At 36.8% G+C, this 18,104-nt stretch overlaps 1 protein-coding gene across 3 annotated transcripts; it reads left to right on the forward strand.

Annotated features, from left to right (window-relative positions):
- Positions 1-2,319: 2,319 nt before the first annotated feature.
- On the forward strand, positions 2,320-7,587 carry LOC127858335 (complement C1q-like protein 4). Of its 3 annotated transcripts, none has more exons than XM_052395390.1 (4): positions 2,321-2,751; positions 2,857-2,958; positions 3,235-3,401; positions 7,487-7,587. In XM_052395390.1, exons 1-4 carry the CDS (start codon positions 2,457-2,459, stop codon positions 7,520-7,522), a joined length of 600 nt encoding a protein of 199 aa, XP_052251350.1. In that variant the 5' UTR covers positions 2,321-2,456; the 3' UTR covers positions 7,523-7,587. The 3 variants fall into 3 exon arrangements, with proteins under 3 accessions (XP_052251347.1, XP_052251350.1, XP_052251348.1); XM_052395388.1 differs by lacking the exon at positions 7,487-7,587 and adding an exon at positions 3,920-4,097; XM_052395387.1 differs by lacking the exon at positions 7,487-7,587 and having other exon boundaries at positions 2,320-2,751; positions 3,235-3,587.
- The last annotated feature ends 10,517 nt before the right edge of the window (positions 7,588-18,104 follow it).

Below are 18,104 nucleotides of genomic sequence, written 5' to 3' on the forward strand. Positions count from 1 at the left end.
GCCTTTTAAAAGATATGCAGCGTTAATTTGGTATTTGCTGGTGAAATATTAAGAGTTTTATCAATGAGAGTAAAGATAGCGAATGCCTTTTCTGCGCTGTGCTGAATCACATCGATATCTACTACGGTGTGTTACGCCAGATTTCGTGATAAATAATCATGTATCTATAGATACAGATCAGAAATACAAAATGATTATGGAAATGAAAATATATAAGTCAACTGAACACACGCGAATTATCCGTGCATATTTGAAAATATTTATACGGGGGTTCTTCGAACAGATCTGTTGTAGGGGTTTGTTGGACATTGATATTTGATTCGATTATTAAAATTATCGGGAATCATCGCGCAAATGCTTAATAAATGGATCAATATGATGGAATTATTCTTGTAAAATCATCAAAAAATTACATATCATAAAATTGTTGAAACATATTAATAATCTTTTATTTACATACCATAGTTATATCGTCCATTATCATCAGTTTCGATATTTCTAATCAAAATAAAATACCAGTTCATGTAGTTAATATTTAGTGTTTATATTATATTACGATCATTTTACTGACAGTGAACTGACCCTACATACCATGCGTATGGAATGCAGTTCATTTAAGTGAGATAACGATTCCACTGTTGGAAGGACGGCTTGTTTAAAACTTTCCCTTTTACATGTTTAATATGTTTAATAGGGAAAACAATACTTGTATGGTCTAACATATACTTGTCCAGAGAATGCTATATGTAGGTAATAACTAAATAGGAGAACATAGCCTGTAAGTACAAACGTTCTGGTTCAGACAATCTTCTAAATATAAAGGGGCACACACAGATGTATTGATGTCGAAAGTTGAGTGTAAAACTGTTCTATTCCTCAAGCCTATTCATTAATGATAAAATTGTTTCATGCTGAACACGCAGTTTAAATCGTTGCAAAACGCACTAAAGTATCCATTTGCATACCCTATACTTCACAAAATAAAAAATTACATTGAATTACTTTTTATGTAAATGTGAAAACAGTTTATAAACTGTACGTTTTCTATTTCGAAAAGTTTCTTACCTACTGGCGAGATATTTTTATTGACCTCTTACAAAGGTCAGCTATGGTTAAAAGCTGGGTTACACAGCTATGCCGAAAAAGGATGCAAAATAGTGTGTTAAATGTTCACACCCATAAATATATATTTTAAAAAACAACAAGCAAACCCTTTTTTGACGTTTACCGCGATGAAATTTTGCTTAAATGCATTGGTAGTTGTAAATGTTGCAAAATTGACCACGTCTTAAGATTACAGATCTAAATGGCTTCCTGTTGAATATGATCCGTGTGACTCTCAATTTTCCGATACCTGAAGTTTGACGAAATTTGCGGACAAAAAACAGTTAGTAGTATTAATTGCTAGGGTTTAGTAATCTTAATTGCTACGGTATGATATATTTTCCTACGGCAAGCAGCATTAAAGGTGAAAACTATATTTTATGTTATGAAAGAATGAATTATAGTTCAGGTGCGCTTCACATCTCCTTGATGATATCGGCCTATCTATAAGTTGTCAACATTATATTTCTTATTGTTTTCCATTTATGCTCAGGTCCAAGTTTAACTATGAAAATAAACAAAGGGCGATAACTGCTTCAAATAATGCAGAAAGAGTTGTGTATTGTGCAAGCACCTCTCTGCTGAAACTACCAATAGAGTTTAAAGTTGGTACCTCTTCAAGCTGTGAAGGTATGCTCTGGAAAATATATACATATACAATGAATAAAGGGCGAAAACCCCAACATATGTAAGGGAAAATTGTTTTCTTTTGTGCACTGCACTGTCTCCAATAAGATCCACATATTGTTTGTTGTTGATATTTCTTAGAGTTTTCGAGTTATGATCCAGATGGCCAGGCAAAACAGATTCCAGAACACAACCCTCTTATAAAAATTGTGTTGGAGTTATAATAAAGTACCAGAACGATGTATCAGCTTTGGTTTTATGGTTTTGGGGAAGTGAGAATGAAAATAAAACGGGAATAAAACCTAAATAAAATCAAACATACATATACCGACCCACATTGTTTATACCATTTCATCTTCGTGTGAACGTCACGCATGTGAACTTGATCTTGCCTTGTTTTGTCTCAAGAAAGGGAAAATTGCTGCAAAAATAATTACCAATACAGAAATAACGGGGCTCTAAGATAACATAACACGACCATTAATGCCCGATGGGCCGTTAGTTTGTATGTGTGTGTCATAATTTAAAAATGAAACCAGTTGTGATAGTCATTCAAGTAATAGACCTTCCAACAATCGTGTTATACATTCATTTGCATATACAAGTACTAGCACAGATACCATGTTTGAAAGCTTCTCTTAGCCAACAGATAACGATCCTTAAATGATACTACATAATTCGACTGCAAATTGTAGAGCGACTACAAACAAAGCGAATTCTCAGACATGATGTCAATACTATGTGTCAGTGTAGTACTCTGTGGAGTTGCCGCTGACACTATCGCTGGACCGAGATGTGAAGCTTTAGAAGAGCGCGTGCAGGCTATAATAAAAAAAGAAACTGAGGTTGTGCGAAAGGAATTGGAAACACAATGGAATGCTTTCATACATGAAGCAAGCGAGGTCACAAGAAACGAAATTGAAGTTTTACGAAAGGAATTGGAAATGCTCAGACAGGAGAATATGTTATTGCACAGGATGTACAATGCACAAACAACAGAAAAAGAACTACATGTCAAAAGTAAGCTTTTTAATGATGTATTAAATGAGTACTTGAAGTAATACCCTTGGCATTTTAACTTTTATGTTATTTTTACATGCAGCTAATGTTAATGATTTCATATAGGACAACATACCCAGTCGGTGGCCTTCCATGCTTATCAGAGTGGCGAGAAGTGCATCCATGACATGCAGGCGTTTGTGTACGAACATGTCCTGTTAAATAACGGTATGACACGGGATGGGATATTACGGCAACAAAGCGTATTACAGATATTTATTGGTGGATCTCACTCTTCAAATATACATTAAGATCTCTCATAGTTTAACTGCTTAATATATATATTATATATGCGTACTAGCGTGCGTGCGTGCGTGCGTGTGTATGTGTGTGTGTTCAAATTATGTCGCAATCTACTTCGTGGAGTAAAGAAAATATCCATATATACATTAAGCTGAGATATCATTTACAAAGTGGATTTATGTAGTCTTTATCGTCTTACAGGAAACGGATACAAAGCTTTTGACGGCATATTCGAACCACCTGTCGGCGGAGTGTACGTTTTCACATGGACGGTTGTAAAGAATCATGACTGGTATGCCACTGAGCTGGTAGTGGACGGAGTATCGCGAGGAGTTACCATAGCTGACAACAATGATGACGCTATAGCAGTTAGTACAGCAATTGCGGTCCTGTATGTACGCGCCGGTGCGCATATCTTTGTACGCCGCTCAAATGGAGCAGGTTGTCAAGTGCTGAATCGAGATGATCTTGCCAGAAATTCATTCTCAGGCTGGCTGTTGTATCCTTGAGAAATATGTCAAGCTCCCATATTGTCCAATAAAACGATAAATGATGTGGTGTCGATAAAAATCTTTTTATAGTAGAAAACTGAACTTTTTCATCTTCTATTCTGTCAAAGTGCACGTTGAACAAGCACTTATTAAAAACAATACTTTAGTTCGCATAGAGAGTAGTACGGTTAGTTTTTAGCGTAGACGAATTTTTCAACCTACTTATAACTGTACGTGTGTAAACCTGATAAGCACCGTATCATTGTGCAACTGCAGACAAACAGACTGTGGTGTAAAAATGCACACATAACAAAGTCAATACATATAATTCAAATATACATCATTGTTTTCTCAAAATGGGATACATTTCACGAGCTCTGTTGTTTTATTTGCAGATCAGCGCCTTGCTGACTGAACTATGGCTGAATCGGCAAAAAAACTATAGTTAAAACACATGTTACAATTAGACCAAATAGAACCACAAATAAGTATGGGAGGACGAAGCACAATATAACACACGAATATCGGTTTCCTTTCACGTTTTTAAGTTTGTTTGTGGTAATCTAATATTTGAGTTACCGGTATTGAGCAATTTTGTGAATTTCATTAAATGTGTTCAACGTACACAAGTTTTATTATGGTGTATAAAAATAATCTAGGGAAAAAAAATGTGAATTTTTCTTTACCGAATCAGCCAAATATGTTAAGTACGCAGTCTTCTGAAGAATGACAACCGTTTCGAATTTCAAACCGCGTCTTGCACATTATCGCTTCAGTTTTGTGACAATTGTACAATTTCCAACAGACATAAAGAAAGCATGGCAAAGGAAAATAAAATACAGTCTTCTCTCGTTTACTCGAAGTCGGCGGGAACAAGAAAAAATATCGAGATAACGAGAGTTCGAGATATCCGATTAGGCGTTTTCAAAGAAAAAACGAGACGAAAATTGACCTTGTTTTTAACATCTTAATACCCGCTAAGTGGTCTAACTAAAGCCGTCGCCGTGTTGCATGATACTCTCTACTACCCTATCTATTACCTGATATATACGCGTTTTAATTTACGAGGCACGAATAAAGTTGCTATTCAAATGCTTAACATGACGTTTAAAGTGTTACAGAATTGCATGAACACATGCGGTTATCATTTTTCTAAACTGTCGAGTAAACATCCGGTAATGTTGCTATTTAAAGTTATGCAATTGACGTCCAATCAAGACCAGGGTTTTCCATCTGAACATGCGTAAATCACGTACCGGAATACTAAACTGTACATGTACATTTTGTAGTTTGAAATGCAAAGTTCAATCGATTATATTTTCAAGTTAGCAATGATAATGACTGTTGGAGTTCAAGGATAGAACAACATTCTGCAAATTTGCGACGGTTTATATACGCAAAAATATAACTCAATGCATTTTGGAATGTTGTTGGTAAAAACAATTAGTCTGTCGGCCTTTCGGCAGGCTGTGAAGTAATTGCACTTAATTGCAGTTAAAGTGACAGTTAAAGTGACCTAGGCCTTACTCAAGTGTTAATGGTCAACGACATTACAAACGTGTGGTAGATAGATAGTTTATTCAGACTTGTACACGGTACATCGTCTATAACACAAGAAATAGTTTGCAAAGTGACAACGTGAGTTATACACACTAACAACATTTCATTTAAACAATGGTGTATAAGAAATGCATGACATCAATGGTTATTAAATATAACATACAGTTTATAAACAGAAAGAAAGAAGTAAGTATTATCCATGTAACAATAGTTAATTAGAGTCTGCCAATAGGCAGTGGAGATGAACAATTACACAATGTATTATAAAAGGCAGAACGTACACCTAATGCTTCTTTTATCAATGAAGATAATTTGATAAGTTGAGTTCTATTTACACTTTTCAATAACTGTATATATTTAAACCCTGATGGTCGTATACGATACTTTTTATTTATATACCTTTTTCTTAAATCGGAAAAGCAAAGACATGTACATAAAAAGTGGTGTTCGTCTTCTATATCAAGTTATTTAAACAGTACAAGCAATATCTTTCATTTCTAGGTTTATTAATGTGTTCCCCAGTCTGGATTAGTAAAGGATTGGCAGACATTCTCAATCTACAAAAATAATATCTTAGGCTTCTAGGGACTTCATTTAAATATGTTTCATATTCTAATGTAGATTTTAACTGCCTATACATATCGAGCACAGAGCTACTTTCAATTGAACAAGACCATTCTTGTTTAAAGTTATTTATTTCCCTATATTTAAAGGTACATGCACATGAATTTACATCTAAATACTGTGCATTATCAAATAAGAAAGTAAGTCCGTATTCGTTAAGCATATTTTTTACATTGTGTATCCAATTTCGGTTAACATCGTCACAATCGGTTACAGCCTGTGAATATATACGCTTCAAGATAATATTATCAGTCGAAATAATCTTGAGCCAATAATTTAAAATGCGAACGTAGCGATTTATAAACAGAGGGTATCTACCCAGTTCTCCATAGACTGCGGCAGTGCATGTATTTGTGGGGACATTTAATAAATGCTTACATAACTTAAAGTGTATCCTTTCAATTTCTTTACTTTTTGTATTGCCCCATATCTCTGACCCATAACTTAAAATAGACCCAACGAATGCGTCAAATAATTGACATAGAACTTTTGGTTTAAGGTCATACATTTTACATTTGCGTAGTAAAAAATTCTTCGCTTTAAGGGCCTTTCCAGCTAAATGCTCTTGATTTAGATTAAAGTTTCCTGTGTATTTAAATACCAGCCCAAGGTAATAGAAGTTATCTACAGCTTCTATTGGTATGCCGTTTGTAAGCGCCAAAATTACCTGGTGCGCCTGTAAAAGGTACGAAGGTACAATAGGCGTTTGCATCCCACGAATATTTCTTGGAATCTGATTGGAAGCGGAACCAGTATAAATTTGGTTCCCGGTTAACAAATAGAGAGTACCAATAACATTGGAAAGAATCGACATTTTTTTCTAGAAATGTAATCAATGTTTTTACCGTCCTGTGCTGTCTTAAAGGAGCTAATCAAATTCTGTAAGTACCCACCTAGAGTGCGTTACTTACCCGTAAATTGATTCGCTAACATTATAACGGCTGTCAGCTTCTGATTCGCATGGTAAAATAGTATATTGTGTGATTGGTTTGCTAAGGCATGGCCTACACGTGTACGAACAATTATCGTTTAGTCCATTTCATTTAATAGACGCTTGTCATTGCGAACAGATGGTATTATACAAATTTGATAAACATATACATAGAATTCTTTACAAATTCAAGTAGCTAAATTACTGTTTTTACGTTTAATAGTAGAAATTCAATAATGAAAGATATTGGCTTATCTCCCTTTGTTCAGTGGCAAATTGTTCTTAGGGAAAACATGCACATTTAGGTATAAATAAGTGCTAATAAACGGTAGTTGGTATTGTTGATTTAATTCGCATTTAAAGCAGTTTTATATGCAAATATGTATAATTTTACATTGGTAAGAAAATGTGCAAAGCCCTTGTTTTATCATTTGCTACATATAATGATTTCTTTACATTGTATATTTAATGCTTTCTTTAATACAAAGAGTCACATGTTGTGTCACTTTCTAGAGTCGTCTCTTTGAAACGATTCTAGTGAATAGTCACTACATTGGATTATTGAAAGAAAAATATATATGGTTGACTTTAATCAAGATAGATAATCGATGTTTGGAAATGTGACAATGCTGGCGGTATTTGCCTCCCTTATACAAAAGGCAATTTATTCAAGGAACTTTGTGATTGTTTAGTAAGCAGCAACAGATTGAAATTAAAACCAAACAAATATTGTTTTTTCATTTATTAATTACATTGTCACATATCCAATATACTTGAACATGTACGTGGTACATGTATTGCATTATTGAGTATTTCTAGGACTGAAAGATTGTTTTGTTTATTTCAGTCAATCGTTTTCATCGTTTTCAACGTTTTCACGTAGCCATTTCACCGGACGCTGCGTCGTCACTGTTTTCACTGGAAAAAATAAAGATACAAGAAAACGCATTGAGAAGTTACTCTTTTAACCGATTAAGACAGTACATTAATTGAAGAATTTGAATTTCATTTAAAAATTCACTTTACATTTCTACGCCATGTCTCGAGCTGATGACGATCCAGAACCTCGTCAAAGAACGTTGACCGAAAAGGGCCTAACGTACGAACTAGATGTCAGAGGCAAAGAAAGAAGGCATTTAATTAATAATTTGAACAATCTTTCAACCAGCCTAAGTGACACTCTAAAATATGAACCAAACCCTGAAGCGGGAAGGCAATCTGTGGACTTCTTGACTATGAAGCGTGCTGTAGAGCAGTGGTTCATGGAACAATCACAGGGCCGCACAGGCACCAAAAGCGATGGAAAATCTGTGCGTAGCAGTGTCAAGACAGATGTTTCAAGCTGCGTATCAATTGAAAGGGTCAAAGAAGACCAGAGAAAGGCAGAGTTACTCGCAAGGCAAAAAGCCCTTAAACAGAAAAGGACCATAGCAGAAGAAAAACTGCGCCTGAAACTGAAAGAAGAAGAACTTGAAATACAAACTGAGATTAATGTTAGTGACGCTAAATCACGAATTTTGGCTGACTTGGAAAAAAGTATTCTAGAGGATAGTGCCTTTGAAACAAAACCACAAATTCCAGATGTAAAAATTGACAAAACTCAAGAATCGTTTGGAATAAGTGTGGCGCGTGAACTTAGTAAGCCACGTGCGAAAATAAATAAATTCTCTGGCTCAGCGTCTGAGTACACAAGATTTAAAAGACAATTTAAATCAAGAGTCAGCAACAACACAGATTCCTACGACGAGAGGCTCAATTATCTGCTTCAATTTACTACAGGAGAAGCACACACAATTGTAACAGGATATTCTAATTTGAAAACGGAAACTGATTACAAGGCAGCCTTCCAAGAGTTCGAAGAGAGATATGGCGACGCTGACGTCATCGCCCAGACGTATATCAAAAAGGCGCTCGATTGGCCCATCATCAAGGCAGACAATCCAAAGGCACTTGATGAATTTGCCATATTTCTTCGAGAATGCCAGTTCGCGGTTGTTGACGCAGGGAGAGTACTAGAATACTCCGAAAATTTAAGAGCAATTGTACAAAAATTGCCTTTCTATCTACACGACAGATGGCGAAACCTTGTGTATGAACAAAAAGTGTGACTGTAAAAATATCACTTTTAATCTTCTTAAAGACAGATACACTTTTTTTAAAACAAAGAGTTTGTGCTTCAGCTGCCTTAAAACGGGCCATAGGAAACATGAATGTAAAGGGAAACTAACATGTAACATTTGCAAAAGGCTACATCCCACCATCCTTCACGTACAGCCACGTATGGAAGTAGTTAACTCAAATGAAGCCAATGCAACATTGGCTGCATAAACAGGTCAAATTTATGCAGCGCGTACGGGGGCTGGCACCGTATTGCCAATCGTGCCAGTAAGAGTAAAGGCTAAAAGCAGCGACAAGTTTGTAGAGACATACGCCTTCTTGGATTCGGGTAGCACTGCCACGTTTTGTTCAGACCGAGTAATGCATTTACTTGGAATCGAGGGAAAGAAGACCATTCTGAACCTAACTACTCTCGGAAACAAGCAGAAACAAACCACTAGAGAGGTAAGGGGCTTGGAGATCAGCTCCCTGGATGAAGAGCACACAATAGAGCTCCCACCGGTATTTACTCAGCCGTCTCTGCCATTATCAAGAGCAGATGTCCCAAGTGAGGAAGATGTCACCTGATGGCCTCACCTGAGAGACCTAGAGCTCGAAAGGATGGACAGTGAAGTGGACCTATCAATAGGGGTAAACGTACCCAAGGCAATGGAACCATGGGACATTATTGCTAGTAAAGACGGTGGTTCTTTCGCAATAAAGACCATCTTCGGTTGGGTTGTAAACGGACCACTAGAAGTCTCTGGAGAAGACACATAAAGTTTCGCACAGGCACACTTCATCAAAGGATCTGCGTCATAAGAAGAGCAGGTTAGAGACCACTTCAATAAAGACTTTCCCGAAAGAAGTATTGACGACAAACTCGAAAATTCAAAAGAAGATTGTCAGTTTATGGAATTTAAACACCAATGTGTAGCTATGCCAAACAACAAAAAACAAGCAGAGCACAGGCTGACCATGCTGTTAAAGCGCTTTGATAAAGATGCACGATTTCGAGAAGCGTACAACGATTTCATGAACAAGGTCATTGAAAAGTGGTACGCTCTTAGGGTTTCACCGGACGACAAGCCTGAAGATGGTAAGGTCTGGTACCTGCCTCACCATGGTGTATTCCACCCAAAGAAAAACAAAATCCGAGTAGTGTTTGACTGCGCTGCACGTTACGGAGGGACATCCCTGAATGACCAGCTCTTGCAAGGACCAAACTTGACGAATACACTAGTCGGCACCTTAACCAGATCTAGACAGGATGAAGTCGCAGTTATGGGGGACATAGAAAGTATGTTTTACCAAGTCCATGTGTCCCCTAGCGACAGAAATTTCCAGAGGTTCCTTTGGTGGCCAGAGGTCGACACAAGTGCAAAAACCAGTGGAGTTTCAAATGGTCGTGCATTTGTTTGGATCGACATCATCTCCAAGCTGTGCCAATTATGCTCTGCGGCAAACCGCGGAAGAAGCGAGAGGAAAGTTCAATGATGAGGTTGTTAACACTGTGCTGAGGAACATGTATGTGGACGATTGCCTGAAATCCGTAAAAACAGAAGATCAGGCGATATCACTGGTTAAAGATTTGCAAGCGGTCCTCAAATAGCGTTTTTTTTCCTTCTTTGAACGGGTCCGGTAAACGGCCCTGTTCCCAATCGGGACCGGACCTGGTCCCAAAATCGCCGACGGACCCTTCCCAATTTAGAAAACGGTCTTATCCCAAATAGTTTATATAAAAACGGCATCGTATCGATTCGAAAATCCCAAATAGACTATCTTTTTTGTCTCAAAACGACTTCAGAAGTTAGTAAACAAGTATGAAAAGGAAACGGTTGTTGTTGTTGTTCTTTTAGAATTAGGCCGACGCAACTTCTGATAGGTGGAGCCACCTGGTTACCAAGTTGACTGTTCCCCGGCCGGCATACATAATGCGGCATTATTGAATGCTGGCGGGGAAACAGTCAACCAAATAAGGCAATAGTAGTAAAATTGACCTTGTTTTGTACACTTCGATAACAATGTTTCACATGTTCGTGACAGTTGTTTATTGAACGTTCTCGTTAAATACAGCTTCAATATACAAAATAAAACCCTTATCCGAAAAGAATGATAGATATTTTGAAATGCCGACTTTGACAAAATATTTTCCCGGGTTTTGGTTTTATTCGTAGCGACGTCTTTATGTAGGAAACAAGCCCAAAAATGGAAATCCGAAGTCTCGTTTTACTCTTCAAATACTCGCGGCGAAGTTAAAAAGTCAACTACTTCCGACGATTGTGCACACTCGCATCGTGGTTTTTATATAAATAGCCAGAAAATGAGTCACAATTCAAAATACTACTTGAAAAAAGTGAACAAAACGAAATCAGCCAAGCATAAATTTAGCCACCTAAATTTCTGTTTTCCATTATAACAATGGTCACCTGCTGGTCCTTTAAATGTAGACAAGTTATCTCAAATTGCCACACAAAGTAATTGTTCAATTGAGCTTTATGCCATTTTAAACAATTTTCAGTTATATTGCGGCAATACCCATTAATTCTATCTGGAAAACCAGTTCTTAATTTTTTTTTAAATAAACTGGTATTTGTTATACAGACTTATGATCTACCCTATCCCAGAATGCCATTGATAGTGTATAAAAGCATTGTTTACTACATAAAATAGATTCCAGTTGATGTATTTGTATGATTTTTGATATTTCCCAATTTGATGGATTTCACGACGCGAAAATTCCCAATTTGAAGGATTTCGCGACTCAAAAATTCCCAATTTCTAGGGGACAGGACTTCCCAAACAGGTGAGAAAAAAAAACGCTGTCAAAGGAGGAGGGTTCCACATATCGAAATGGGTTAGCAACAGCAGAAGCGTTATGCAGTCCATTCCAGTACAAGAAAGGGCAGCCGAGGTAAAGAACCTCGACCTTGACTCTGACCAGTTGCCCTTAGAGATAACTCTAGGCGTGAGCTGGAACCCAGACTCAGATGTTTTCAGCTTCACTGTCGACGTTAAAGATCATCCACATACACGTAGAGGAATTTTGTCCACAGTCAGCAGCATCTACGATCTCCTAGGGTTCCTAGCACCTATGATCCTCAACGCAAAATCATTGTTACAACAACTTTGTCAGCTTCAAATTTCTTGGGATGAACCAATTCCAGAAAAATACGACAAAAAATGGTGTCGTTGGATTCAAGAAATAAACGAACTGCATAACTTTGAGGTAGACAGATGCTTCATACCTTCAGGATTTGGAAAAGTGTCCTCATCAGAGCTGCATCATTTCGCTGACGCTATGGTCAATTTAAGCGGAGATGTACATTGCGCATTTGTTATGGGCAAATCACGCGTTGCGCCACTGAAATAGGTAACAATTCCTAGGTTAGAGTTAACTGCAGCAACAGTGGCAATGCGACCAGACAAAATGTTGAAACGCGAGCTGGATATTGATATCAACAAAACAACATTCTGGACAGACAGTATGTCAGTGCTGAGATATATAAGACACTTCACATCAAGGTTCCATACATTTGTGGCAAATCGTTTAAGCATTATCCATGAGGGGTTTAAACCTTATGAATGGCGCTACGTCAATACAAAACTGAGCCCGGCAGACGTAGCCTCCAGAGGTTTGCCTGTTGACCAAAGACAGTGGAAAAATGGATGGATTGAAGCGCCATCATTTCTGCTTCAGAATGAAGACAAATGGCCTTCTACGCCGGAGGACGTTGGAAGGATCGATGCAGATGATCCAGAAGCTAAGACCATAGTAGCGATTTGTACCGAAACAAAGCAAGAAAGTAGTGACGTGGGCTCTGTCGCTGATAGATCACGTTCATACTGTATCGAGCAACTGATAAATCATCACTCTTCCTGGTACAAATTGCATCGTCTGGATTCTGAAGATAAGAGACGAGTTGCGCAGACGTGCTGGTAGGAAAATTTCTCCTACACTGAAGGACGAAAACCTCAACAAAATCACACATAGTGATTTAAAGAAAGCTGAGATCGCTGTTGTCTCCTATGTGCAAAGACAGACTTTCAGTAAGGAGATAGAAGATCTTAAAAGGGATCATTCTCATGTGAAAAGAGACAGCTACATCAGAAAGCTGGACCCAACTTTAGAAAACAATGTTTTGCGGGTTGGTGGACGCCTCAACAAATCAAGCATGCCCGCAGAACAGAAGCATCCGACCATCCTTCCAAAGGGACATCATTTTACGACATTAGTTTTGCGTCAAGTTCACGAAGATCTCATGCATGCCGGTAGAAACCACATGTTAGCCACACTACGACAACAATATTGGGTAGTTAACGCGCCATCGGCAATTAGAAAACTGCTCAGAAAATGTGTTACATGTCGCAAGTGCAAATCGCGTGTAGGTGAATAGAAAATGGCTGATTTACCAGAAGATCGAATAACTCCGAATGAACCACCGTTTACTAGAGTAGGCATAAACTATTTTGGACCTTTCGAGGTCAAATTGAAACGCAGTCGTGTTAAACTTTATGGTGCCATATTTACATGTCTCGCAAGCCGCGCCGTACACATCGAAGTCGCTTACTCACTAGATACAGACTCTTTTATAAACGCTTTGCGTCGCTTTATTGCCCGTCGCGGTCAAGTGAAAGTCATGCGATCTGATAACTGTACAAACTTTGTGGGTGCAGAGTGTGAACTGCGTCAGGCAGTACAGGAGTGGAACTATAACCAGATAAGTGACGCTATGCTGACCAGAAACATAGACTGGAAATTCAATCCACCTGCAGGCTCGCATCATGGAGGCGCGTTGGAACGTTTGATACGATCTATAAGGTCTGCTATGAACAGTACAATCAGGGAGCACGTCTTAGACGACGAAGGGCTACAAACATTATTGTGTGAGATAGAAGCAATTCTAAACGATAGACCTATTTCAAGAGTTTCTGACAGGTTTGACGACCTGGAAGCTCTGACACCTAATCACCTATTGCTGTTGAAACGTAACCCGAAATTACCACTTGGACTCTTCTGCAAAAATGACAATTACTGCAGAAGACGCTGGCGGCAGGTTCAGTATATGGCGAACCTGTTCTGGCAGCGCTGGATTCGCGAGTATCTACCCCTGTTGCAGGAACGTCAGAAATGGCATGAGAGAAGAAGAAACTTGCAAGTTGGAGACGTTGACAGCACGGCACCCAGAAACTCATGGCCAATGGGGATAATAGAAGAAACTTTGCCCGACCGCTCGGGTGCTGTTCGTCAGGTCAAAGTGAAAACGGCAACGAATAAGTTAACACGGCCAATAGACAAGCTATGTGTTATCTTAGAAGCAGAATAAAGAATACAATTTTAGCGAAATGACGCGAAAAGTGATAATAGTGGAAGCTCAGAGTGGACTGGTGTAAATGTTTTTAATTAAATTAAGATTAGAGTTAAAGAATTTCAAAGTAATTATAAACCAAAATGCTTTCTTTGTATAATTTATTGTTTTATTAGTCCTTGGCAACTTGGCTAAAGACTAATTGTTGCACCAATCTAGTTTGAGTTGTGAATAGCGTTAAACAAGTTCGATTCGCTTCAATCAGAGACTTCATCTCACCATGGAGACACAAAGAAAGAAGACAGCCATAGTACTGTACATTTTCATCAAGTTGTGGTTGTAAATGACTAGTTTGATGTTGGTTTATGTACATAGCGTTTATTTTTATGTGTTCATTTGTATTTGAGTTGCAATTCAGTGTTGACAGTTTAAAGGAATATCGGGTTAAATTTAGTTAATTAAACACTTTGTAATTTTGTCTCATTAAGTAAATTTTGATATAACTTGCTTTATCTCAAAATTGGGGGCTGGTATGTAAGCGCCAAAATTACCTGGTGCGCCTGTAATAGCTACGAAGGTACAAGTGGCGTTTGCATCCCACGAATATTTCTTGGAATCTGATTGGAAGCGGCACCAGTAGAAATTTGGTTCCCGGTTAACAAACAGAGTACCAATAACATTGGAAAGAATCGACATTTTTTCTAGAAATGTAATCAATGTTTTTACCGTCCTGTGCTGTCTTAAAGGAGCTAATCAAATTCTGTAAGTACCCATAGAGTGCGTTACTTACCCGTAAATTGATTCGCTAACATTATAAAGGCTGTCAGCATCTGATTCGCATGGTAAAATAGTATATTGTGTGATTGTTTTGCTAAGGCATGGCCTACACGTGTACGAACAATGATCGTTTAGTCCATTTCATTTAATAGACGCTTGTCATTTCGAACAGATGGTATAATACAAATTTGATAAACATATACATAGAATTCTTTGCAAATTTAAGTAGCTAAATTACTGTTTTTACGTTTAATAGTAGAAATTCAATAATGAAAGATATTGGCTTATCTCCCTTTGTTCAGTGGCAAATTGTTCTTAGGGAAAACATGCGAATTTAGGTATAAATAAGTGCTAATAAACGGTAGTTGGGATTGTTGATTTAAATCGCATTTTAAAGCTGTTTTATATGCAAATATGTATAATTTGACATTGGTAAGAAAATGTGCAAAGCCCTTGTTTTATCATTTGCTACATATAATGATTTCTTTACATTGTATATTTAATGCTTTCTTTAATACAAAAAGTCACATGTTGTGTCACTTTCTAGAGTCGTCTCTTTGAAACGATACTAGTGAATAGTCACCACATTGGATTATTGAAAGAAAAATATATATGGTTGACTTTAATCAAGATAGATAATCGATGTTTGGAAATGTGACAATGCTGGCGGTATTTGCCTCCCTTATACAAAAGGCAATTTATTCAAGGAACTTTGTGATTGTTTAGTAAGCAGCAAAAAATTAAAATTAAAACCAAACAAATAATGTTTTTTCATTTATTAATTACATTGTCACGTATCCAATATACTTGAACATGTACGTGGTACATGTATTGCATTATTGAGTATTTCTAGGACTGAAAGATTGTTTTGTTTATTTCAGTCAATCGTTTTCAACGTTTTCACGTAGCCATTTCACCGGACGCTGCGTCGTCACTGTTTTCACTGGAAAAAATAAAGATACAAGAAAACGCATTGAGAATGTTACTCTTTTAACCGATTAAGACAGTACACCGTTGTATGTCAATTTTTCGGAGCGCAACAGTCCACGTCTCTTACGAAAAACCATAATCCTTGTTTTGTCTGTGTTTACTTGTAACCCCCAAGTTTTGCTATACTCGTATAAATTATCCAATTGAGTCTGAATTTCACTCGGTGATTTACCAACAATAGCCATGTCATCGGCAAAAAGAAGAAGTAAAAGCACAATATCGTCGATTTGTAAGCTAGATTCTATGTCATGTTGTAGAAAAGATTCTATGTCATGTTGTAGAAACAACTCTAGGTCCTCCACAAATATAGAAAATAACAGAGGTGATATAACCTGCCCTTGACGAAGCCCTACTGTATATGAAAAGAAATCAGAATATGAGGAACAATGTTTTATGCACGATTTTATTTTACTATACATATCGCGTACAATCCTAAGAATGTACAATTTAAGCCACATTTCTATAAATAGAATCGAAGCATTTCATCATATCGACTAAAATAACATACAAGCGCTTGTTTTTATACAAATAATGTTGAATTAAAGACATGAGAATAAACGCCGCATCAATAGAAGATCGCCCTTTCTGAAATCCGAATTGTGAGTCAGAAATAATGTTATTGTCATTACAGACGTTCTCGATACGCTTATTTAATATTGTTGTAAATATTTTGAATAAACAACTTACTAGAGTAATGCCTCGTTAGTTATTGACGTCATTTTTGAACCCTTTTTATGAATTGGTATAATTATTCCTTCTGACCACGCATCTGGAAAAGTACCTGAATTAAGAATTGCGTTAAACATGTCACACATATGAGCCGATAAAATATTAATACTTTCCAGAAAATATTCGTTTAACAAAGTGTCTTTGTCACAGGATTTACTGCGTTTCGAAAATTGTACGGCATTCACAATTTCGTCAATGCTGATCTCTCTATCAAGTTCTGATTATACATCATTAGGCAAATTAAAATCATTATAAACATTAGAAGCTTCAGATTCCTTATTGCTACTGTTGAACATGTCAGTACTTATATTTTCGAAATATTTGAGGAAATCATCCAAAGAAATATCTCTAGACTTTTTACATGATTGTGATTTAAAATGTTTCTAAAATAATTAGGTCTGCATTTTTTCATCTGCTCAAGTTCACGCATTTTATTTTTGTAGTATATACGCTTTTTTGGTAACAATATTTTTATACTCATCTTTTCGTTTACACAAATTAATTCTGCAAGTATTCGTCCTATGTATGTTAAATAATTTCAGGGCTTCTAATAGCAAACATGTGCTTCTTTGCATTCGCTATCAAACCACTTATTTTCCTCATGTTTATTTACATTAAAACTAAAGTCATTTTTAAAATAGCCGGTTTTACAAAATAGTGGATCGGCTACACTTTGTATAGTATTAGTAAAATCATTAATCATAGTATTAACAGATTCTCTGCTTTCGCAGTTAACATTATTTACTATGGAATTAAACTTTGTCAGATTACCAATAATACCTGACCGAAATTGATCCCTAAAATTGTCATTCCATTTACATTTATTTTCTTTATGACTAGTGTTTACCAGCCTATTATGACTGCAGCTTAATGTAAAGATTATTGGGGCATGATTCATTAAAATCACCAACAAAAAAGAATAAAACTTGTGAAAAATTACTATCAACGGTCAGCAAATAGTCGATAACTGAGCAACCGTTGTTGGACAAAAATGTATACTGAGTTCAATTTCCGAGCCGGCCATTAACAATACGTAAACCGATTGCTTTACACAGATTTAGCAACTTAACCCCATGATGTTTATGCCTTTGATCCTATGAGGCCCTGCTCAAAGTGAGGTCAGGACTGTAATCAATATCATCAATACATACATTATAACAATCATGTAAAATAAAATCACTTCTTTGGCCAACACGGCTATTGAAATCTCCACATATATAAATGGCTCCTTTACTTTCATAATCCGATATATCTTTTTCTAAAATTTGAAACAAATCTACATTTAAGAAATTATAGACTGGCGAACTCTCGCACCAAATATAAACTCCGCATAAAAAAAGGTCTTGCTCAATGCTAAAAAATCATGATCTAATCTTATCCAAACTATAGCATCATGATAATTTCTAATAATTTCAATACCATCTTCTAAATAATCTCTGTATAATAATAACAAACAACCACTATTTCGTTTGGCATTTTTGTTCTGGAATTGTCTTGAAAAATTATGTACAACGTAACCATTTAGGACTACATCAGAGTCCGATTTACACCATAATTCGTACA

Source organism: Dreissena polymorpha, chromosome 14 (assembly GCF_020536995.1).
Source record: "Dreissena polymorpha isolate Duluth1 chromosome 14, UMN_Dpol_1.0, whole genome shotgun sequence".
NCBI lineage: Eukaryota > Metazoa > Mollusca > Bivalvia > Myida > Dreissenidae > Dreissena > Dreissena polymorpha.

What these genes read in the sequence shown, in the direction of transcription:
- LOC127858335 (XM_052395387.1), top strand. Translation starts at nt 2,457, where the DNA reads ATGATGTCAATACTATGTGTCAGTGTAGTACTCTGTGGAGTTGCCGCT. An exon ending in AAAAGAACTACATGTCAAAA is followed by an intron (nt 2,752 to 2,856) that starts GTAAGCTTTTTA and finishes GATTTCATATAG; the next exon opens with GACAACATACCCAGTCGGTG. An exon ending in ACATGTCCTGTTAAATAACG is followed by an intron (nt 2,959 to 3,234) that starts GTATGACACGGG and finishes ATCGTCTTACAG; the next exon opens with GAAACGGATACAAAGCTTTT.